This window comes from Calliphora vicina, chromosome 3 (assembly GCF_958450345.1).
Source record: "Calliphora vicina chromosome 3, idCalVici1.1, whole genome shotgun sequence".
Lineage (NCBI taxonomy): Eukaryota > Metazoa > Arthropoda > Insecta > Diptera > Calliphoridae > Calliphora > Calliphora vicina.
In genome coordinates, this window is record NC_088782.1 from 21,427,882 (window position 1) to 21,452,374 (window position 24,493).

The window sequence follows — 24,493 nt, forward strand, 5'->3', positions numbered from 1 at the left end:
TTCAAGATACATATTTTAAAAAGAACAGTAACAGGTGTGTAAATATTTATTTTTTGTATTTAAATTCATAAAATTATTAAGCTTCTTATTTGCTATCACATTTCAATGGTTATTTATTTATCATTGATTCGATTACTCATTTAACTCCTTTTCTATACCCGTCCAATAACGCTTCATATCCATGGGAAACAAACGCTTGCCTTCAATTATATAGACAGCTCCATTTTCTTGTTTTTCCAAGGAACTCAGAATACAGCGCGACACATCAGCGGCACTTTGCTTATTTAGACGATCTAATACCAAATACGATTCATCACTCATATCAGGGAATAACATTTTCTCGGTAAAATTGGTAAACATATCGGTGATTGTAGCTCCGGGGCATACAGTTATAAACTTTACGCCACTACGTTGATAATAGATTTCCTTCTAAACAATGAAATTATTTTTTTAACCAAAAAAATTATTAATTTTTGAGCTCAATAAAAAAAAAATTATACATATGTACTTACTCCCATGCAGCGTGTAAAATTAATAATACCAGCTTTTGTAGCCGCATAGATGGGTACCAAAAACATTGGATCCAAACCCACCACCGAGGCCATATTACAAATTATACCTCCCTTGCCACCCTTTTCCTTACTCATGACTTTCATGGCATTTAAAGTGGAATTAATCATGCCACCCAAGTTTACCAATAAAGTGCGCTGTACATCTTGATCATTGAAGAGACCGGCCACATTCACCACTATATCCAGATGGCCAAAAGTTTTTAAAATTTCCTCATATGTAGCCTCAATGCCCTTTGAATTGGCCACATCCATTTTGATTAGAAGCAAGTGTTGTGCCGGAAAAGCAGCTCTCAAAATAACAATTTCCTCCAAATTGTCCTGTAAATCTATTATGGCTACTTTCTGTAATGAAATTTATTTATTTTTTATTTCTTTATTTGAAAATATCAAACTTAAACTTACATGAACATCGTGCATTAACAATTGTTTGACCACCTGCAATCCTATGCCATTGGCACCCCCTGTTACTATAGCATGTTTGCCTGTAAACGCCATTTTGTATTTTATACTTTCGACTATTTTTAATTGTATATCCTTTTGCTCTTTTAGTTTTGTTTTCAAACGCCAAATATTAAAATAGCTATCCAGTTTGGTCTTTGTTTCTTGGCGTTCAACTTAAAATGCGGTTGGCTTATTCAATTGAGGTCGATTATATATACCTTTATGCCATGAGTGTTATCTGATATTCCAATATTGGTTTTAACATACTCGTACACATTACTTAACTTAATTTTTGTAACATGTAACAATACAATACATTACAGGTGTAGTAGAAGATATTAATTTCATGAGGCAATGATTACTCTCCTCAATCAATGAGCTGTTGCATTTTTTATTTAGTTATTTTTTTCTGCAAACATTTGTTTGGTTTTATTTACAGTGCACACTGTTGAATTAACTGTGTTGCGTTGATCTTTTAGACAAAATATTTAACCTCCGAAGAGATTTGGTATTATAAATAATGTCATATTTTAACCACTGTCGCCTAACTATTTTTTGTTCTTTTTGCTTAATTGATTTTGAAATTGAAATATTGCAGCGATTCTTGTTGATTCGTATGTACCCTTCACTTATAAGAAAATAAAATTGTATGAACCATGAGAGGTGTGTGGGTAAATATAAGTTTGTTATTCCGTTTCTAATATCCACATTTTTTATTTGCGACCTCATAAGGTATATATTCTGGATAGTTATAGATAGCGGAGTTGATATAGCCATGTACGTCTGCATCTAGAAATTTCAATTCTAAAAGTCCGTGCATTTTTGAATTAAACACAGGGTTATGCCTTTGAACTTTGTCCGATATTTCTCCAAATGTTTTATCCCTTCCAAAAAAAAAGATTTGTCGAGGTCATAAAAATAGGTATTAGTTGTAAGATGAATTATTCGTTGGAGTCAAATCTCTTTCCGCCGAGACATTTCTTCAGGTTTGGAAACAAGAAATAGTCACTCGTTGCTAAATCCAGGGCGGAAGATGGATCATTTCATAGCCTAATTCAATAATTTTTACCGTGAAAACTGCACATGTGTGCAGCCATCATGTGGATAGTTTTCTCATATCCAAGTGATCATTCAAAATTGATAACACAGATCCCTGTGATATGCCTATGGCTTCCACAATCTCTCGCACTTTCAATCTCCGATCGGCCAACACAATATCGTGATTTTTTTCAATTGTTTCGGGTGTAGAGACCTCAACTGGGTGTCCAGAACGTTCTTCCACACATGTACGGCCACAATGAAATTCAGTAAACCTCTTTTTTATACCATTGAAATTGATGGTGCAGAGTTCCCATAGTATTTAGTCTTTATTTGAGTGATGATTTTTTTCCGCAAGAAATAATGCTTAATGAGCTAACGAAATTCACTTTTTTTCCAATTTCTCCTGAAGTCTGGAGGTATTCTACTATCAATGGCTGTCAAACACAACCTAAATGATGCAGATTGTTCAAATTTTGACATGAGTCAACTGGCAGGAGCAGTGTTGCCCTTTCAGTTCAGAGCCGGGAAATTCAATAAGGCGAGGACTTATTGACCCACCATCGTTGTCCATTAAAACAACCCATAAATCGAGTGTATTTTTATCTCGGAGAAGTACACACTACACGTAATCTGTTGCTGAACTCTAGCAACATGTTTCTGACCGTGCTAGCAACATGTTTCTGAACTCTAGCAACATGTTGCTGAACTCTATCAACATGTTGCTGAACTCTATCAACATGTTGTTGAACTCTAGCAACATGTTGTTGAACTATAGCAACATGTTTCTGAACTCTAGCAACATGTTGCTGAACTTTAGCAACATATTGCTAGAGTTGCTAGAGTTCAGAAACATGTTGCTAGAGTTCAACAACATGTTGCTAGTTTTCAGAAACTTCATATTGTCTATATTAATGACTTATTAATCCAGATATTAATAAAAAATAGTCCAAAAATCGTGGTTGTCCCGGTTTTTTCCTTTTTAAATAAAGTATAAAGTTTTTTTTATAATCCAAAAATTTATACATATAATATCCTTAAAATTGTGTAGTAAATTAATTATAATCTTCATTTGATATCACACAATATGAAATATTAAAAGACACGGTTTTACCTTTTTTAAATAGAGAATCTTTATTATGTTCTATAAATCGTTAATCAAAAGTTGATAACTTATAACTGACAAAAAAAAATAATCGTTTTGAGTTAAGTATGTCAAATGACATCTTCATTATATTTAAATATTCACTTACATCTTCAGTTACATGTCGTCAACCTCTGATCAAAGAAATATATGTTAATAAATATATATATTTTAAATTGCAGAATATTTAAAATATATTGTACGTGTATTTTCCAAAAATTTTATAGGAAAAATTTGAACTATTAATATTTTGTTTCTTGGGTACAAAAGTTTATCCAAAAAATTGGAGGGGTAGGATTGTTGGCGGCAGAAAAAAAACATTAAAAACTAAAACCAAAAGAAAAGTAATCAAAAATATATTTTACTCCAAAAAAAATATCACAATTTATTTAAGAAAACAAATAAAGAAAATTCAAAGATAAATTATAAAATTAACTAAAGACAAAATTACAGGATTTTAATGTTTAAGAAATTATACAATAACAAAATGTGCTTTTTCTCAGAAAGGAAGGAATTTACATTAAACTTACTTAACTAAATTGTTGAGGCTTAAATATATACTATATCATTTTGTTTGTTTGTTGTTGTTTGCTAATATTATATAAATTAGTAAAATTTTATAATATAAAAAGTTTTGATTTAGATTTTAAGAATGCTTAATAAATTTATACAAATTTTAATTGCCAGTGGCGGGATAAGTGTCCTTATTTTGATAGCCAGATACATAACCGGAAGCATCAACAAGATTTTTGCGACCAGCGATACCTTTACCCTTGCCAGTGGCATCAAAACGTTCCTTATGAGATCCCGTATACTTGCTGGTATCAGTCAAACGTTCTACAGTTGAAGCGGCTTTGCCAGCCTGCAATTGCAAAAAAAAATAATAGTAAATAAATTTATTTGCTAGCTAATCAACAATTTAAAACTTACCGATGATTGCATAACTCCTGGTGCTCCACATGAAGCCATTTTTGTTTTAATTTCCGACAACTCAACCTTTCTGGTCTTGGCCAAATCCTCAAGGAATTTATTGTAATCGGCATAAGAGATTTTCATGGCCTTCATTTTCTTAAAGTGTATACCAGTATCGGTAGTGGTGATTTTCTTATCGATTACTTTGGCCTGTTTCATCCATTTGTCACTTTGCGATAGTGTAATCAATTTACCATCGGACTTTGTATCGCCGAATTTGGAGAATGCCTTAAATTGATCCTGGAATGATACTTTGGGTTCTTCTAAAGCCATCTCAGCCAATTCAGTGGTGGGTGGGGCTGGTGAGGCACTGCCATTGGTAGCTTCGTCAGACATGGTGGTTCTAAAATAAAACAAAATTTAAACATTATTTTAATTCCGGAAATTAGTCTTTAAATTTTGTAATCATTAGATAAGAAAATATACACTCCTAGTTTCTCTGAGATTTAAGAGAAGAAGAATTTAAATGCATCTATAAAATGTTTAATACTGAATCTTTCTACTATTAAATTAGCTTCTACATATATATTTAGTACAATGACATTTTTGTCTCACTCACCTATGAGCAGCAGTTCTGGCAATCATACTATGCATGTTTCAAATTTTTAAATATTTTATTCCAATTTTAAATAATATTTTCAAATCTAAAAGTTTTAATTGTTTAAAATTAAATTTTTTAAAAAATGTACATTAAATTTGTGCCAAAATTATGAATTTTAAATTAATTTGTTTCCGAGCTAGTTCTTAGTTCTGACTCAGCCAAAAATAATCAACTTTACATATATAACGAAAGAACTGTTGACCAAAGCAGAACTAAATTTGATTGAGCTCTTAATAAATGATTGTATTCATTTTACCGATAGTTCCTAAATATAAGTTTTGAATTTATTCAATTTAAGCTTAGACTTCATGCAATAAAACCATTCACAACAAAACAAATTATTTAGCTTCATTCAAAACTTTTATTTGAATAGAATTCATTTATTGTTAAATCTATATATATAAAAATGGATGTTTGTATGTGGATATGTATGTATACTCCGAATGCACACAAAAACGGCTGGACCGATTTTGATGAAATTTTCAGGGAATCTTCAGAATAGTCTAGCGGGTAACAGATTCTTGATTTTCGGTCTGTGGGCGGAGGGGCGGAGGGGCGTGGCATTATCAAATGTTTACATTATACCGCTATTGCCATCTATATATATAAAAAACGGTTCGACCGATTTTTATGAAATTTTCAGGGAATCTTGTTCAGCGGGTAACACTGTAAAGTCAGATTTTTCATTTTCGGTCTGTGGGCGGAGAGGCGTGGCAAAATCAAATGTTTACATTTTACCGCTAATGCCATCTATATACATATATAAAAAACGGCTCGACCTTGCTTATAGGGCCATGAATAAGAAATTTCCATACTGAATCTTTTAATTCATTGGAACCAGCCGAAATTCCACTACATGTATTAACATTGAAGATTCATTAAGATTCACCGACGACACTGTATATTAAAATCGAAATCGATATGCAATATAAAACAGATGTTTTCTAAAGGCCAGCAACGCGGACCGGGTTTGATGAAATTTTCACGGAATCTCCAGAAAAGTCTTTTGGGTAACAGTGTAAAGTCAGATTTTTTTGGTCTGTGATAAACAATTTGGTTTACTCTTGCATATTATGTGCAAGAATAAGAAATTTCCATATGAAATCTATTAATAATATTTTAAATAACTCCCCGCATTCCACTTTTAATAAAAAATAACAGTTTTATTCAAATAAAATTTGTTTCCGTTTCTGCGGCCCTAGACATAGAGCCGAAATCATTGAATTCATTGGAACCAGCCGAAAAGCCTCGACATGTATTAACATTGAAGGTTGGATCACCGACTTTGTCCGACACTGTATATTAAAATCGAGATCGATATGCAATATAAAACATATGTTTTCTAAAGGCCAGCAACGCGGACCGGTTTCAGTTAGTTCATAATAAAATTCATTATGTGTTTGAATGATTAAATTTCTGTTAATTCAAATCTAATCCAAATTGAATGAAAATATTTTTTCTTCGTTGTTTTGTGATAGATTTGAATTGAAGGAAAATCGAGTCATTCAATAAATTTTGTAATGGATTTTATTAAAGAAAAGGAATGAATGATTTCAATAAGTTTAAAGTAATAAGGAATCAATACTATGAATTAATTCGCAATGTATTCTTTAATGGAAGACATACAAATAAATTTGATTTTGGGTTACAGTAGTCGAGCTGAACGGCTATTTTAGAGATAACGGTAGCGCTAGGGTACCGATATTGTTGTATGGATAAGGGCGCGGTTAACTTTTGCCATTTATGCCCATTTTCAAAACATTATAATTTGAGAATTAAATGTGGGAAGTAGGAAAGTTTATAATTCGATGAATTTTGTTAATTTTCAACTGTTATGGTGAATTTTATTCAACATATCTCACAATCATTTGCCTTATGACATGGATTCTCCCAATTATATTAAGGTACTCATTTTAACTTTCAATAAATACATTTAAATAATATAATACTTCTTTTTAATGAAGCTTTCTTAAAAAAGTTGTTTGGAAAGCTATTGTTAGCAAAGATGAGCAGATATTTTGGCGCGGAATCCATATGTTGCCAGATAGATGGGAATAGGTCACAGCTAACAATAGCCAATGATTTAAAATAAGAGCTAAAAATTTAAAAAAAAACTCGCATTTTTAAGCGCGACCTCTAAACTTATTTAAAATTTTTGAAAAATTTATAAATAATTTGAGTCTGGCTGGAGTTACCGTTATTATTGAAATATCGTTAATGAAAAAACAGCAAATACCGTTATCGCAAAATACTGTTAACGAAATAAACCCAAGTACCGTTACCACTAAATTATCGTTATCTTAATAATCTAAATTAACATTACTACCGTTAACTTTTTATTGTTTTGAGTCAGTGGCCAAACTTGAAAATAGTTATTTTAATGAAATATATTGAATTAATGAAAGTGTTTTATATTGATATTCAATTTAATATACATACAGCATCAAAAGTGAGTAAACACCACAAATTATTTGATTTTTTTAAGATTTAAAATTTAAAAGTTTCGGTTTGCAGGAGATTGAGCTGAATAATAGATTCGGTTCTGAAAAAAAGATTTTAAAAAATCAAAAAATTCACTGATGTTTATTCAGTTTTGAGGCTGTGTGTAAATGCATTATGTATTAAAATTTATATTTATTTTCAATTTTATATTTGCAACAAACTTGTTTATTTATTTAGACTAAATTTTAAATAGACATTTATTGTCTTTTACAATTCAAACACTGATAAAGATATTCTTATCATAAAATTAACACAAATTAGCTAAACAAAAAACAAATAATTATGCACTGATGTCACAAATTCAAGTATTTCTACTTAAAAAAACCCAATTCTTTAAACACACGACTACGTTCTCAACTGTTCCAATTTTAAATGGCAAAAATACAATAAAGAAGTTTTCTTTTTTTCTTTTACAAAAATATTCTTATCAATTTGTAATTTCTACACAATTTACAATTAATATATGTCTTTTGATTTTATAATTTGTAAATAATACAATTTGTTTTGTATTGTTTTTCTTAAACTTTCTAAGGTGGATTGGCTTCTCTTTCCAGTGAAATCAAACTGATTGTTAAACAAATTTTTTTTAAATATATTATTAGCAGCATTTTTATGGTCTTAATTCATTGCGTTTATTTTGTAGTTTTATTCTATATATTTGTTTATTTAGTCAAGATGATATCATTCATAGCAAAATGTTTGGGAAGAAAGAATATAATATATGTATAAAATAATAATAATAGTATTATTAAACATTCCTAGAGGTAGCGGTAGGTAAATCACACTGGTGTGTTAATAATTTTATTTTTAATAGAAATCAAAGTTCAAGTCGATTTTTGTGTGCGCTAGGTTTTAATTAAAATACTTATTGTTTTGTTGAAATATTAAGATATGTCATTTTCTTTGAGAATGATGACACACTATCAAGTTAGTTAAAAAAACAATCAATTATATTTTTAACTAATCAACAGATCATGTTTTTCTATAAAAGGTTTTGAATTAATTTTTGACTACAATGCGTGTCTTAATCGAGTGTATGGTAAATTATTATTTATTTTTCAATACAAGAGCTAAAACTGCTAATGTTACAAATGTCTTAATACACTTAATATACCCATTCCCCTTTAATGGCGTATCACAAATAAAAAATTTAAATTAAACATTACCTTCTACCACATAAGAAATCTTATCAGTTGTGTGTTAAAAAAAAAATAAACTTCACAACAATAATACACTCGTACATTAAAATATGACGTTTTTGTATTATTCCATTAAAGTTTTAAAATAAAATTACTTAAATATTCAACCTATATTTGTTTACCAATTACCAAATACAATTTTTACCAACAAAAAAAAAAGTAGAAAACTATATATACAAAATAAATAATTTAAATGTGGATAATTGTAGCATTCAAATTTGAATAGTAGTTTAATTTTAAATATTTTCCGTTAGCACAATGGGTAGATAATCGAAGATTTTTTGATAAGTCTATAAATCAATAAATCGTTTTAAATAATTTGTATTTTTGCTGTGTTTCATGTTTCAAATATAGCTTTAAGCTTAGAATTTAACTCAAAACTAAAATCGAAAGACTGGTGAATGGCGGATCAATTTACAAAATAATTTAACTAAATTTTTTAAATTTTTATATTGAAAACCAAGGTTAAGCTACTGTTAGCTCTGAAATACCATTTCACCACAAAACATAAAATTTTTGATTTCAATAATCAGCCCAATTATGAATAAAAAATACCCTTTTCCAATTTTTTCTATTCAAATTCAATGTTGAAAATGGGAAAGAACTCCCGCGGATTTTATATTCATAACTGGGCTGAATGTTTATTGAAATCTTTAGAGTTTGAAATATAAAACAATAACATTTATGTCAGGATATTTTTATTTTTTGTAATCTATTTATATAAAAATGAAATGGTCCATGTATGTAATGTCATCACGTTAGAACGGCTGGAGCGATTTGGCTGATTTTTTTTTATTCGATTCGAAATTTTCAGGAGATGGGTTGTAAAGAAAAAAATTCAACAATTCCGGTTAAAACTCGGAAATTCTTTTTTTTTTTGTGAGTCCAGTCAACTGTAATAAAAAAGCTCCCTAAAGTATGCAGTACAAATTTAGATATTTTATTTGCAAATAAATAAGAACAGGCTGGTGTGCGTGGGTTCGAGAAACTTGAAGAAATAACATTAGATGCTATCAAACTAGTTTTATTATAAAATTAAGATAGACTGAAATTACTGTTATCGTTCAAATACCGTTGACAAAATAAGAGCAACTACTGTTACCGCTAAAATACCATTACCGAAATAACCCAAATTAAAGTTACCATTATCCTTTAAAAAAGTGGTTATACTAGAACGTTTTCTATAGAAAAACTATTTCTATAGAAAAGTTGTTATACTAAAACCTTTTCTATTTAAAAACTGGTATACTAAATCTTTTTCTTAGAAAAACTGTTATACTAAAACATTTTCTATAGGAAAACTGTTATACTAAAACTTTTTCTATAGGAAAACTGTTATACTAAAACTTTTTCTATAAAAAAATGTTATACTAAAACTTTTTCTATAAACAAAAACTGTTATACTAAAACTTTTCCTATAAAAAAAACTGTTATACTAAAACTTTTTCTATAAAAAAAAACTTTTATACTAAAACTTTTTCTATAGAAAAACTGTTATACTAAAACTTTTTCTATAGAAAAACTGTTATACTAAAACTTTTTCTATAGAAAAACTGTTATTCTAAAATATCTTCTATAGAAAAGTTGTTATACTAAAACTTTTTCTGTAGAAAAAGTTGTAAATAACTTGCTCAATGCACCCGGAAATATAATTCCAAAACAAAATAGTTAAATAAAAATCTAATGATTAAAAGGAAAGGGTATAAATTCACACCCAAACCGGGCATTGTGACTGTGTATAAAATGTAATGAAACATATAAACACTGACTTAAAGTTAAATTAGGCTTATAACATTCGAAGTTAAAAAAATGTCCAACTATGAAAGATAGAAAAATAATAAAAATAGGGAACAATGGTGAAAATGTTCTGGAAAAATATTCAGTGGTAAATTTCACCATATTAGATTCATCCATTTAAATGTTATCGGCACAATATGTATAATTAATTGACTACTAAAGTTTTTGAAATACATATTTTGAGCCAATACTTGTTAACGGTTCAACCTATTTTGGTTACTATAAAATATTAGTCCATAACTTCCATGGTTCTACCAGACTGATTTTGCCTATTTTCAATATAAAATATTTCTAAATAACAATGATTATTTGAAGAAAATGTCATACCCCTAAGTCCTTATCTGTAGGTCATATCGTGATTTCAACGGACGGACAAACGATGATAACTAATTGTCTTAGAATTTCAGGAACATTTGGGCACGTACCCTACACTTTAATAGAATTGTTGGGCTAAATTGTATTAAAGTGTAGGGGGCGTGTACAAATGTTCCTGAAATTCTAAGACATCTAGCTATCTTCGTTGGTCCGTCCGATACATTTAAATAATTTTAGTTTTTCTTTTAAGTTGTTTTAAAAACCAAATATTTTTTTCCGACCACTGTGAAATAAAAAATTACTCAACGTTAAATTAAAAATGTTCAACTTATTAGCTACGTCAAACTTTTAAACATATACTAGGAGTATATCCCTAAATAACCTGCACGCCTCCTTTTACCACAAACAAAATTATGAAAACCAACAACAAAAAAAATAATTTTTTCATTAATTGAATTTTTATTAATAATTGCCATCGACTGACTACCATTTTTAAATATAAATCATTTTGAAATAATTGTCCAGCCTAAAGCTGATAAAAATTTAATAAAAAAAATCTATAAATTTTACACACATGTAAGTAAAATTGTCTATACAATATATTTACATAAATAAATATTATTACAACGATGATTAACAAAATTATTTAAAAAAAAAACCCCTCCAAAAAAACTCGCTTAACCATAATTTACATCGAACAATTGTGGCAAAATCATTAATTTAAGACTTATTTATATTAAATTTAAAAATTGTTTTCAGTTTCTGCTGGTCTTTTAAACAGTTTTGCTTTATAAACTGTTTGTTTTGTTTTCGTTATATTTTTTTTCACGTTTCAGTCCAGGTTTTTAAGATTTTGATACGTTTTAGTATTTGTATTTTATGTTTTAGCCGTTGGTTATAATTTGTAACTGAATTGTACATGTTGTAGGAACTTGTATATGAAATCATATTACATTATCATCTTGTTAATTAAGTTTTGATTTATTTATATTTTTTTAATTTTATACAATACATATTTAATTTTATACATACAACTGATCATGACAGAGATAATAATGATGATTACAATGTCATTTGTTTTATTGGGTTTATCGTAAAGTAAAAATAAAATCATGAATTTATAATCATGCGTAATTTTACAAGATGAGGCGAATAATTTTAAAATTATTATGAGTATTTATTAGTGTTCTTATGTGTTCAAACCTGTATTAAAGAGTGAGACAAACAAAACTTATACACACTATTCCCCTGCTGCGGGTAGTCACCTTGAGTCTTCGGGCACGGTGCAGGGGCTTAAGCATCCTAAGGATGTGATCTAAGAACTACCCTCCCCATACCTCACAGCGTCTGTCCTCTATGTTAAGAGCGGCTGTGGGGTAAATGACCATCTTCGGTCGCCTAGCGATCACGACCTCAACTTGGTAGCGCCTGTTCCCTTAGTTAGGGCGGCTACCAATTTCCTCTGTCTGCATTTTCTGATGTCGGTCCGGGACTGTGGTTTGGGTTACCTAGGCAACATAACCGTACCTTCTAGCGTCTGTTCCCTATGTTAAGGGCGGCTGGAAATTACAATCTGGTTCTGTCAGTCCGAATGTTTTTGGTGAAAACTCAAATCCAGGATGCGTCTGTCTCACATTGAGCGGCATCCTGGTCTGCGTCTGACTCCAGTGGAGCGGCAGTGTCTTTTTCTTACCTATGGTAGAGGTATAAACTGCCAAAACCCCCCCCCCCATGAAATGTCAGTTTCTAACGACGGCCCTATGTCCTTGGTCGAGGGTGCTAAAATCTCCAAGGGTAACGTGAGTACTCAGGCGGAAGCCACAGGTCTGAGTGCCACTGGAGCTACTGTGACTGCGACGAATCAGACGAATACCCCGGGTCTGGTAGTCGGTGATGCTACTGGGGTAAACAAAACGAATAGTTTTTTGACTAGACAGGAAAGAGTGACTATGGACGACAGCGACGACAACCTCTCAGGTCTGAAAGGGTTAAACCTTTATGAGACTGATGAGGAGGACTTACTCATGGTGTCCTCCGAGCCGCTAAAAGCGAATGAAGACGTACATCCGGAGGCCCATGACCCTGCAAAGGGAGACACAGAACAGAAAAACAGGAAACAGGACTCAGAACAGGACGAACGGAAAAGGTTGGCGGGCTACAAACGCTCTCTCCGGTATGTCAGGACGTTGGACTCGCGAGATCCCGCGTCTTTGACCACCAGGGAAAAGCGTTTGCGGCGTAAACATACCTACCACATACAGAAGTATGAGGCCATGCTAAATACTACTGTTGTGGAGGTAAGGCCAGCCAAGACTAAGACCGAACCAAACCAGAGCAGGCAGGTGATCACATCTAAACATGTGCCCCATGCCAGCACTGGACCGAACACGATCATCGTCTCGGAGGATCTTGACGTACGCCCATCTACATCAAAGAGGGCCACGTCGGGGCCAAAGAGAGGTGATGACCAATGCGGCACGACGAAGTCTGCTAGCACAACACCCAAGGTGCTGTCCGCAATCTCCTCTACTCGAGGAACCGCGATGGCTTCCAAAGGTACAGCAAGCAGGCCTAGTATTAAGCGGCAAAGGTCAGGTGAAACGCAGGTGTCTGAGGGTAAGCGGCTGAAACCATCAACTAGCTTAACATCAGCACCTGAGCTACAAGTAGCCATCATAGATCGTAGTCAACCTGATGGGAAAATGACTACGGACAGATGGCTGCTTCTGGAGGAGAAGATCTTGCGGGCACTAGTGGACGAACTCGCATGCAGTGAGGATGATTCCTTCACTGCATTCGATGGCGCCAAATGGTTAAAGGGTGTCAAGATCATCGGGTGCGGTAACGAGAAGGCCCTAGGCTTTCTCAGTAACTGTATCCGAGGAGTTGGCGAACTCTGGCCCAATGCAAGAATCGAAATCGTCCCACTGGATCAAGTACCTTTTCGTACGACGGTGAGAGTGTGGGTCCCTCCTCCCCTTTTGGAGGACGAAGCCACGCTAACACTTATAAAGCGTCAGAATAAGGAACTTGGTACAGAGGACTGGACGATTGAACGAGGGCGCTCTAGGGACAAAGGAGAAGGCAAGGATCTCTGGATCAAAATTGGTTCAGAATCCCTCCGACTCCTGCGTTCTTCGCAAGGCGTCATCAAATACGGGCTAAACCAACTCCGGTTGATCTTGCCCGCGGTGAAGCGCAATGATGAACCCAAGCGGCCTGAGAGTGGTACAGATTAATCTGCACCACTCCGAAGCAGCATCGGACGATTTGCTGCGCTTCATGGAGAAGGAAGCTATCCACGTGGCCTTAATCCAAGAACCCTGGCTTGTAGCCAGTAAAGTTCGAGGCGTCCGGTCACGAAACTATGTGCTCCTTTCTCCGAACCCTGAAGGTAAAGTAAGGAGCTGTATTTTGGTCAGGAAAGACATTAAGGTTTTCCTTCTATCTAATTACAGTTCTGGTGATTTAACGGTAGTTGCACTAGAGCGACAAGGGTTACCAACCCTAATCATATCATCTGCGTACCTACCATACGACGAAGCTAATCCGCCCTCACGTGCCGTACGCACACTTGTAGACTGGTGTAACACAAGGGGCCATGATCTCATCATAGGATGTGATGCTAATGCCCATCATACTCTGTGGGGGAGCTCGGATATAAATGACAGGGGTGAGTGTTTACTTCAATACCTTCTATCTACTAACCTAAGTGTTTGCAATAGGGGTAATATACCAACGTTCTTCAATAGGATCAGGGAGCAGGTCATTGATATTACTTTGGTAGGGAACACTGACTCAGTTAGAATTCTTGATTGGAGAGTTTCACTCGAGTGCTCATTCTCCGATCACCACAGGATAGTGTTTACGATACAGCTTACACTGGATAGGGAAAAACCCTTTAGAAATCCTAGGAAAACCGACTGGGTCAAATTCTGTAATCTTAGTGACACCATACCACATCCAGCAATGGATAGATTAAATGGTACACGGGACTTGGACGACTCGGTGGATTTTCTATCCAGGTCATTAAGGGAAGCCTACTATGCTTCGTGTAGGGAGCGGCAGAGACCTAGGAAATTCCGGCAACCATGGTGGAATCCTAGACTAATGCAGCTAAGAAAGGAATGTAGAAAACTTTTTAATAAGGCGAAGAGGGACCAAGACTTGTTAAGCTGGGACGATTATCGTCAAAGCTTCAACACTTTCAAGAGGGAAACCAGACGGGCAAAGAGGGAATCTTGGGAGCGTTTCTGTGGGGAACTGGAGAATACCACGGAGGCATCGCGTCTACGAAAGGTACTATCCAAGGATCCTGGTACGCCTGGATTCCTGATGAAACCGGATGGTAACTTTACTGAAAGTAGTATCGAAACTTTGGAACTGCTAATGGAGACACACTTTCCGGGTTGCAGGGATGATGAAAATGAGGTATCCGCTTCGGAGCATCTTGCAGCTTCTCAAATCCACATAAGTGAATTAGTTAGATCCATTGTTAGCGTGGAGAAAATCTCGTGGGCGGTGTCATCTTTCAAGCCCTATAAATCACCAGGGCCAGATGGCATATTCCCAGCGTTACTCCAAAAATCGATTTCAACCATCATGCCATGGCTTATAATGATATTTAGGTACAGCCTGGAAACAGGATACATCCCTAAAGAATGGAGAGAGGTTACAGTGGTATTTATCCCCAAAGCGGGAAAGGTAAACCACAGTACCGCAAAGGACTATAGACCGATCAGTCTGTCATCGTTTTTATTGAAAACACTGGAAAGATTGGTCGATATCCACGTCAGGAACATCCTCTCCCCTGATAATTTCTGTAGGGCACAGCACGCATACCTTAAAGGCAGGTCGGTGGAGACAGCCTTGCATGACGTTGTCGGAACTATAGAGGGGACACTTGACAAGAAGGAATATGTTATGGCATCTTTCTTGGATATAGAGGGTGCGTTTAATAATGTGAACATATCCGCAATAGTTGATGCACTGGGTGACTTATGTGTTGATCAGCGGATAAGGAATTGGACAGAAAATATGCTTAGGAGCAGGGCCATTAACTCTAATATGGGTATTGGTAGGACAAGGAAAGTTGTGACAAGAGGCACACCACAAGGTGGGGTCATCTCTCCACTTCTGTGGAATCTTGTCGTAAATAAAATCCTTTTCAGGCTCAGTAGGATAGGTACCAAAGTAGTCGCATATGCTGACGACGTTGTGCTTCTTATTCAAGGGAAGTTTCTTCCCACAATAAGTGAACTCATGGAATCAGCGCTCAGCGTTCTGCTATCATGGGCCAAGGAAAACGGTTTGGGTGTTAACCCTGCCAAAACCGAACTGGTTCTTTTCACCAGGAGATATAAAACACCAGAATTTAAACCTCCACGACTGGATGGTACTTTTCTGAAGTTTTCAAGCGAAGCCAAATATCTTGGCGTAATTTTGGACTCTAAGCTCTCGTGGAAACGTAATGCTGAGAGTCGAATGAAGAAGGCATTATGTGCCTTCTATATATGCAAGAAGACCTTTGGGAAGAGATGGGGTCTTAAACCATACATTGTACACTGGATGTACACCGCGGTCATAAGACCTATTTTGACCTATGGGGCTCTTGTTTGGTGGAGAGTGGTGGACACTAAGACTCACCTCTCTATTCTAAACAAGGTACAAAGATTAGCATGTCTTGCAATTACTGGCTCTATGAATTCCACACCTCAGGCCAGTCTAGAGACGATGCTGAATATAACTCCCCTTGATATATATATCAAATGCATTTCTGCTAAGTCTGCTCTACGACTCAAACAGTCGAGCGGACTGAAGCACGATCGTATTGGTCATGGCACCATCCTACAAAAGATAGGCAGGCCAATCATAGGGAGGGAAACGGATTATATAATACCCACACCGAATTTTGATAGAACATTTAGGATCAGAATACCGACAAGGGATGATTGGGCCGCGAACTCTGTCCTAAGAGATGACGTGATCTCAATCTATACTGATGGTTCAAAGACAGAAAGAGGCACGGGCTCGGGAATCTTCTCAGATGAGCTGGACCTTTTGATGTCTCTTCGATTACCCGATACCTGCACGGTTTTCCAGGCAGAGATTTATGCTATTGATACAGCCGCGAGAAGAATCCGGGAACTGAATCTCGAAAATTCGACCATACATATCTACTTGGACAGCCTGGCATCAATCAAGGCTCTTAACTCCAACGTGATTAGGTCGAAATGTCTTCTCAATTGTATCAAATCACTGGCACAACTGACACAACATCACGTGGAGTTGATATGGGTTCCAGGACATGCGGGCATCCGGGGAAATGAAGTATCTGATGAGTGCGCAACCAACGGGTCGTCCCTGGACGTATCTCTTGCGCAAAGGGATATTCACACTCCCTTGGTGACAGTATCAAAATTGATAGATGAATGGGCTTTGAGCGAGACGGAACTCAGGTGGTCAAATATCATCACTTGTAGAATATCCAGAATGCTCTGGCCCAATCTGACAGAGGATAGAACTAAGACTCTTTTGTCTCTTAGTAGGAACTCGATTAGACTTCTCACGGGTATAATTACTGGGCACTGCATGATTGGACATATGTCTGAACGTATGGGTTACCCACGTTATGGCTATTGTAGAAGTTGTTTAGATGAAGAGGAGGAGGAATCGGTACAGCACCTTCTATGTGAATGCCCAGCCTTACAAGAGCATAGACTACTACATCTTGGTAGAGCTCTTTTCCATGATCTGGACTGTCTCAGGGATGTGTCACTAGTGAATATGATTGGGTTTATTAGAAGTACCGGCTGGTTCCCATAGGGACCACAGAAATCACATAATGGACGAAACTAGGGAGGGAAACTATTCTCACTTTATGTGTGACATTTTCAGCATAAGGGAATAGTACTTCTAAGGGTACCACAATGGGCCGCAAGGCCTCCGAGTGAACTCGCTAACTTGCGAGCAACCCACGTAACCTAACCTAACCTACACACTATTACAGCCAAAACTTATCCTTGGTCCAAAATTTTAAAAAAAAAAATGTCAGATATTATCTTTTCTAAATCATCCATTTTCAACTGTTATTTTGGTCAAAAAAGTACGTGAAAACTTTCAAAAAAATAGCAAAAGATATGAAGGTTTATCGTCAAACTGTTTCTAAAGTTATTAAACATCATAAGAAAGACTTGAACATTGAAAGGAAGCCAGGATCAGGAAAAAAATAGGTCTAACAGATATTGGTAAGGTAAAAGAAGTTGGACAACTCTTTCGAGTTGTTTGAGTGACAGTCAGTCAGTCACAGTTGTGTCCCAAGTATTACATACATATATTGTAGTTAAGCCTTTATTCCCAAAATCTAAATGCATTTTTCACTCTGGGTAGGTCAAGGTTGACTACGTCAACCTTAAAATGTGATTATTAAAACAACATCCGTAATATGATGCGATAAGCGATAACTACAATGTTCGCTACCATCCGTAACCACCCATAAACAAAATACTTTCGCAAATAAACTCATCACACTCTTCGCATTTCCAAACCCGCTGACATCAACTTTTGCAAACAAAATAAAAATATTGAAAAGAAAAAAAAAAACAACTTTTAGTTTAACATCTATGTACACAAAACTATTTCTAAAGTACATTTTACAAAAAAAAAGAAAAATAAAAAAGTGCACATCATTAAAACAGCGAATATAGGAATTATGTCATTGTGTTTTTGACATCATATTGGGAATAAGAAGTAAAACAAATGAGAAAGTAGGCAGGGAGTGTTTCGGAAAAATACACAAACTAGAATTTACAGAAATAGGTTAAGGCTAAAGAATGTCTATTAAGTTTATATTTAAAAAAGTAGTTAAATATTAACATAATAGTATTATTACTGTTTATATTGACAGTTTAAATAAATTTGATATTGACTCTCTGCTGTAATTATGGGTTATTTGTTCTTCTTAGAATATTTTGGTAAAGCTTTGCCTTTTTTAATTCTATTATTATTGAAACTTCATTGATATAACATTTTTACTGGAATTCAAGTGGAAAACAAGTGTAATTCAAGCCTTGGATTATAGTCAAGCAATTGAACATAATTTCAAACCATATGCCCACAATAAGCATTTTTACTGGAAGTCAAGTTGAAAGCAAGTGCAATTCAAGCCTTGAATTATAGTCAAGCAATTGAATTACACTTTATTTCAATAGCATTCTCCAGTAAAAAGGAAACATAAATTCAAGCCATATGTTTTCTGGTTGAAAAATATTTTTTTTAATATTTTTGAAGTTTAAAATGTAATTACATTTGCATTCGCTTCAAATTCCAACAATATGTTCAAGTTCTTGAATTTGTGGGGCTTTGGTGCTTATTGGGTTATTACCGCTTATATTGAAAGGCTTAATGAACTTGATATTGACTCTCTGCTGCAATGTGAATCTAATGGATTCTTTTTATTCGATTTTGGAAAAGCTTTGCCTTTTTTTAATTCTATTGTTATTTAAATTTCATTGATATAACCCCAATAAGCACCAAAGCCTCAAAAATTCAAGCACTTGAACATTTTGTTGGAATTTAACTTTAATGCAAATATAATTATGTTTTAAACTTGAAAAATATTTGAAAAAATTAAATATTTTTCAAACATAAAACATATGGCTTGAATTTATGTTTTTATTTGAAATATAGTGTAATTCAACTGTAATTAAAGGCTTGAATTACACTTCTTTTCAACATCAATTCCATTAAAAATACTTAATGGGACTTGAAAGTATTGCATTTTCCCAATAAGAATTTTGGCTGGTTTTCAAATGTAAAACAAATTGAATTCCATTCATGCATTCACATTTTAAGGGTTGACAATTCAAGTCAAACATTACAGTGAATTCAAGCCATGAATTTCAATGCAATGCAAATTGAAAAAAATTCTTGGATTTAAGCTTTGAAAATGCAATGCAAATTGAAAAAAATTCTTGGATTTAAGCTTTGAAATATAGTTTAAATCAACTAAGAATTCTTGTTCAATTCAAGTCGAAAAATAGTAGAATTCAAGCTTTGATTTTTAACAAGTTCTAAATTCAAAAACAAATTGATTTTGATTATTTTTACTAAGATGGGTCAATAAGTCCGTGATTCTTTTTATGAAATAAAGGTTTTTCATTTTATTTTTCAACACAGTCTCCTTTCTATACACTTTGTCCAACGTTAATCCAATTTTTGTATCCCTCCAAAAAAATAAGTTTTGTCGAGGTCATCAAAATAGTTATTTTTTGTGAGATGATTTCATCGTTGGAGTCAAATCTCTTTCCGCCCAGTCATTTCTTTTCAGGTTTGAAAACAAGAAATTGTCAATCGTTGCTAAATATGAAGAATAGGGCGGAAGAGGGATCGATTCGTAGCCGTGGAAACTGCACACGTATGCACCCGATTGTGAAAGCTTTCTTATACCAAAGTGATCATTCAATATTGAAACCACTGAGCCATGTGAGATGCCTATGGCTTCCAAAATCTCTCGCACTTTTAATCTCCGATCGGCCAACTCTATATCCTAATTTTTCTTCAATTGTTTCGGGTGTAGAGACCTGAACTGGGTATCCAGAACGGTCAGCATCTTCCGTGCTTGTACGGCCACAACGAAATTCAGGAAGCTCCTTTTTATCATTGAAATTGGTGGTGCAGAGTTCCTGTAGTATTTCAGATTTTTTCTAGTTTCCACTCTATGTGTATTTATCTATTTTTCGAACGTTATAACGTTAAAATAACTTGAAAAATGGGCTGAAATTCAAGTTGAATTCCAATTAAATTTCCAATACTTGAATTAAAATTTTTTGGACGCTTATTGGGTTATTTTTAGCATAAAAAAATCTATTTTATTTTACGCTTTTTATTAGTTTAATTTAAACTTTTCTGTTACTTATAATTAATTTCGTATTTTAATCGGTTTTAAAATTAATTATATAAGATTCTTATTTTTGTCTACCATTTTTTGTTTATTCATTATTATGTAATTAGTACAATAAAATATTTTTTATCACGCTTTCGGTTTCCTATTTACAATTTATTTACACAAAAATATTTTTTGGTTATTAGTGGTAATGATCTTCAACAAATTTCATATAGGAAATACCAAAAATTTGTGGTCTGTCGTTCAATTTAAATTGTATGTTTGTATTACTATTCAATAATGAGACATTGTCCAAATTCGGCATGAACAACATTCGGCGATTAAATATTATTTATTAGTTTCTATTCTTTGGTATAAATTTAAATTTTATTTAAATTAAAGTATGTATATCTAAATTTGGAATGTTTCATGTTTGACGTTAATCTAATGATTAATATTCTTTTTGAGTACATAAATTGCGAGACAAATTTAATTAGTTTTGTTTGCCGATGAGTTGATGATGGGGGAGGGTGTGTATTAGGAGAACATATTTAAACTATTGAAACAGTTGATATGTTGTTGATATAGTATTTAATTAAATGAGTATGTTCGATATCAGAAATTTAAAGGGAATAATTCTTAAGTCGTTAATTGAGTTTTATTTGCAACACAGCTCCTGTCAACAGGCATCTGTCAGTTGACTCCTGTCAAAACTTGAACAATCTGCGTCATTTAGTTTGTGTTTGACATCCATTGATAGCAGACTACCTCGTGAGTTGAGGAGAAATTGGAAAAAGTGAATTTCGTCTGCTCATTAAGCATTAGTTTTTGCTATAAATGGGAACTCTGCACCATCAATTTCAATGGTAGAAAAGTGCAAAAGATGCCGAAAGTTCTGGACGCCAAGTTGTGACCACACCCGAAACAATTGAAAAAATTCACGATATAGTATTGGATATTGAAAATGTGAGAGATTTTGAATGATCACTTGGGTTTCCATGGCAAAAATTCATGAATTAAGCTACGAAATGCTCCCTCTCCAGCCCTATTCTCCGGATTTAGCACCATGAGTGACGGGAAATGTTTCGGCGAAAAGAAATTTTACTCCAGCGAAAGGGAAATTTTTTTCAAATCTTTTATTTTTATTGCAAAATTTTATCTGTCACATCTTAACAGAAAATAAGATGAATTTTCGGTAATGATTAGCTTCTAAATTAAAAAATGTCATAAAAAAATGTCCCTTAAAAATTCCTTAAATGAAATTTTTATTATTTTTATTGCAAAATGTTTAAAATGATTCATTTTAAGAAGATTTGTACCATTTTTTAATAATTTATGACAAAAACTAAAATATCCCTCAAAGGGAAATTTCAATTAAATACATTTTCTCTAAAGATAGATTCTAAATTAAAAAATGGCATAAAAATAAAAAATTCCCAAAAGGGAAATTTTTTATTTTTATTGCAAAATGTTAAGTGACCTATTTTAAGATGCTTGGTGTAATTTTTTCTTTATTTATGACAAAAACTAAAATATCCCTTAAAGGGAAATTTTTAATTTAAAAGAAATTTCAATCAAAATCCAGTTTCTATAAATATTAGCTTCTAAATTAAAAAATGGCATAAAAAGAAAAATTTCCCTTTTTAAAAAAAAAGTTCCCTTAAAAATTCCCAAAAGGGAAATTTTTTATTTTTATTGCCAAATGTTATCTTACACATAATTTTAAAAGAAATTTCAATCAAAATCCATTTTCTGTAAAGATTAGCTTCGAAATTAAAAAAAGTGGAATAAATAACAAAAAATTTCCCTTTTTAAAAAAATTTTCCATAAAAATTCCTAAAAGGGAAATTTTTTATTTTTACTGCAAAATGTTAAGTGACTCATTTTAAGATGCTTGGTGTAATTTTTCCTTAATTTATGACAAAAACTAAAATATCCCTTAAAGGGAAATTTTTAATTTTAAAAGTAATTTTAATCAAAATACTTTTTAATAAAGATTAGTTTCTAAATTAAAAAATTACATAAAAAGAAAAATTTCCCTTTTTGAAAAAATTTCCCTTAAAAATTCCTAAAAGGGAAATTTTTTTATTTTTATTGCAAAATATTAAATGACTCATTTTAAGAAGCTTGATGTAATTTTTTCTTAATTATAACAGAAACTAAAATTTCCCTTAAAGGGAAATTTTTAATTTTAAAAGAAATTTCAATCAGAATGAATTTTCTGTAAAGATTAGCTTCTAAATTAAAAAATGGTAAAATAGAAAAATTTTCCTTTTTTAAAAAAATTTACCTTAAAAGGGAAATTTTTTTTTATTATTGCAAAATGTTATCTGACACATTTTAAGATGCTTGATGTAATTTTTTCTTAGTTTAAACAGAAACTAAAATTTCCCTTAAAGGGAAATTTTTAATTTTAAAAGAAATTTCAATCAAAATGAATTTTCTGTAAAGATTAGCTTCTGAATTAAAAAATGTCATAAAAAAAATTTTCCTTAAAAATTCCCAAAAGGGAATTTTTATTATTTGTTTACAAAATATTAAGAGAATTTTTATTTTTAAAAAAATTTCAATCGAAATACATTTTCTGTAAGGATTAGGTTCTAACTTAAAAAAAAAGACATAAACAAATTTCCCTTGCTAAGTTTCCGTTTGTTTCGGATTAGCCCTAAGAATAATTATTTAGCAGAAGATTAGGTCTGGTTCAGTTTCTGTGACACTTTAAAAATTTTGCAAAATTGCAAATTGTTTAAGGAATTTTAAAATATTCTATACGTAAACTCTAATATTTAAAAATTATATTGTAGCCTTAAAAAATAGTTATTTTTCACCCTTATTTTATGTAAATTCTCTTGTTTAAATTCAACCTTTTTCATTAAACCAAAGAAAAGAAAGTTCAAAAAACTGCTAATCTTTTAAAGTTGTAATAGCATGTACTTTCACTTAACAACTCCATGGGGAAAACTTCTAACGTAACTTCATTTCCTACTACTATTTTCAAAAAAAAAGGGAGCGTAATGTATGCAGTTTAAACTCAAGTGTGTAAGGGAGCCTACAAATAAACTACATGACATCATACCCCTCAAAATAGAAAAACTAATAAAGTGCGCATGTTTTGTCCAAGAAAACATCATCAGCATGAATGAGGATGTTTTGGTGAAGAGTGAGTGCTGCTGGGTTGCTGCTACATCATCATCTTCATTATTATCATGTGTAAAATGATGTACATACATAAAAGTGTATTAATCATTATTACATTTCCATTACAAGTCTTTTTTGCGCCACAAATAGATGAAAAGGATGCGTTAGTCTTTTCTTTTCCTATTTTTTTGTTTAAGAGGACTATTATCAATTGCCATATCAAACAATGGTTATTTGTTATAATGGAAACAATATTATTTCCCTCTTGCCAAGTAATACTTGAAAATCTGATTAAGTTTTATTTTTTTGTATTGCAAATAGAACAAGTGACCATAAATTTATACCTATAGACATCAAAAGATATTTCTGTTTCAATACGTTTAAATTTCTTTTATGTCTAGAACTTAAACCTAAAAAATATTAATTTAGGTCAGTAATCTATTAATGTTTATATATATTTTTACAATTCTTTAAAATTCATATCGTGTTTATTTGAAAAATGATTTTCTATTTTTATAAAAACTCACATTATTTTTTTTGTATGTTATTTTCTAACGATTTGGTTTTATTTTTTTTTTATATTATTATTTTCTCAAAATTTTTATTTGAACTGAATATTCTGTTTTGACCGTTTTATTTTTAATATTTTACAATTTATAACTTTACGGAAATATTGTTGATACACAACTAAATTGTTGAAAGACGCCAAAAGCTTTCTAAAGTTCCTACAACAAAACAATAACATTAGAATGAGTGTAAATGATTGTTTTGAGTCATGAGTGAGTTTGTTTTTGTTCTTGTTTATCGTTTCTTGGTGAGACCTTAATGACCAATTTTACAGTATGTGACTTTTATGAATTTATAGTTTTTGAGTCATTTTTGTGTTTTGTT

At 32.7% G+C, this 24,493-nt stretch overlaps 3 protein-coding genes across 5 annotated transcripts; 1 reads left to right on the forward strand and 2 right to left on the reverse strand.

Moving 5' to 3' along the window:
- Positions 1 to 7: 7 nt before the first annotated feature.
- Pdh (Photoreceptor dehydrogenase) lies at positions 8 to 1,067 on the reverse strand. Of its 2 annotated transcripts, none has more exons than XM_065505043.1 (3): positions 975 to 1,067; positions 513 to 914; positions 8 to 429 (listed from the first exon to the last, which is right to left on the reverse strand). In XM_065505043.1, the coding sequence occupies exons 1-3, from the start codon at positions 1,065 to 1,067 to the stop codon at positions 133 to 135; spliced, it is 792 nt and encodes a 263-aa protein (XP_065361115.1). In that variant the 3' UTR covers positions 8 to 132. The 2 variants fall into 2 exon arrangements, with proteins under 2 accessions (XP_065361115.1, XP_065361116.1); XM_065505044.1 differs by having other exon boundaries at positions 513 to 907; positions 971 to 1,067.
- A 2,485-nt stretch (positions 1,068 to 3,552) lies between these two features.
- On the reverse strand, positions 3,553 to 24,281 carry ringer (ringmaker). Of its 2 annotated transcripts, none has more exons than XM_065503506.1 (3): positions 24,130 to 24,281; positions 4,126 to 4,510; positions 3,553 to 4,057 (listed from the first exon to the last, which is right to left on the reverse strand). In XM_065503506.1, the coding sequence occupies exons 2-3, from the start codon at positions 4,501 to 4,503 to the stop codon at positions 3,872 to 3,874; spliced, it is 564 nt and encodes a 187-aa protein (XP_065359578.1). In that variant the 5' UTR covers positions 4,504 to 4,510; positions 24,130 to 24,281; the 3' UTR covers positions 3,553 to 3,871. The 2 variants fall into 2 exon arrangements, with proteins under 2 accessions (XP_065359578.1, XP_065359577.1); XM_065503505.1 differs by lacking the exon at positions 24,130 to 24,281 and adding an exon at positions 4,727 to 4,811.
- On the forward strand, positions 12,339 to 14,512 carry LOC135954438 (uncharacterized). Its single transcript, XM_065504613.1, has 2 exons — positions 12,339 to 13,975; positions 14,040 to 14,512. The coding sequence occupies exon 1, from the start codon at positions 12,342 to 12,344 to the stop codon at positions 13,818 to 13,820; it is 1,479 nt and encodes a 492-aa protein (XP_065360685.1). The 5' UTR covers positions 12,339 to 12,341; the 3' UTR covers positions 13,821 to 13,975; positions 14,040 to 14,512.
- Positions 24,282 to 24,493: the final 212 nt, after the last annotated feature.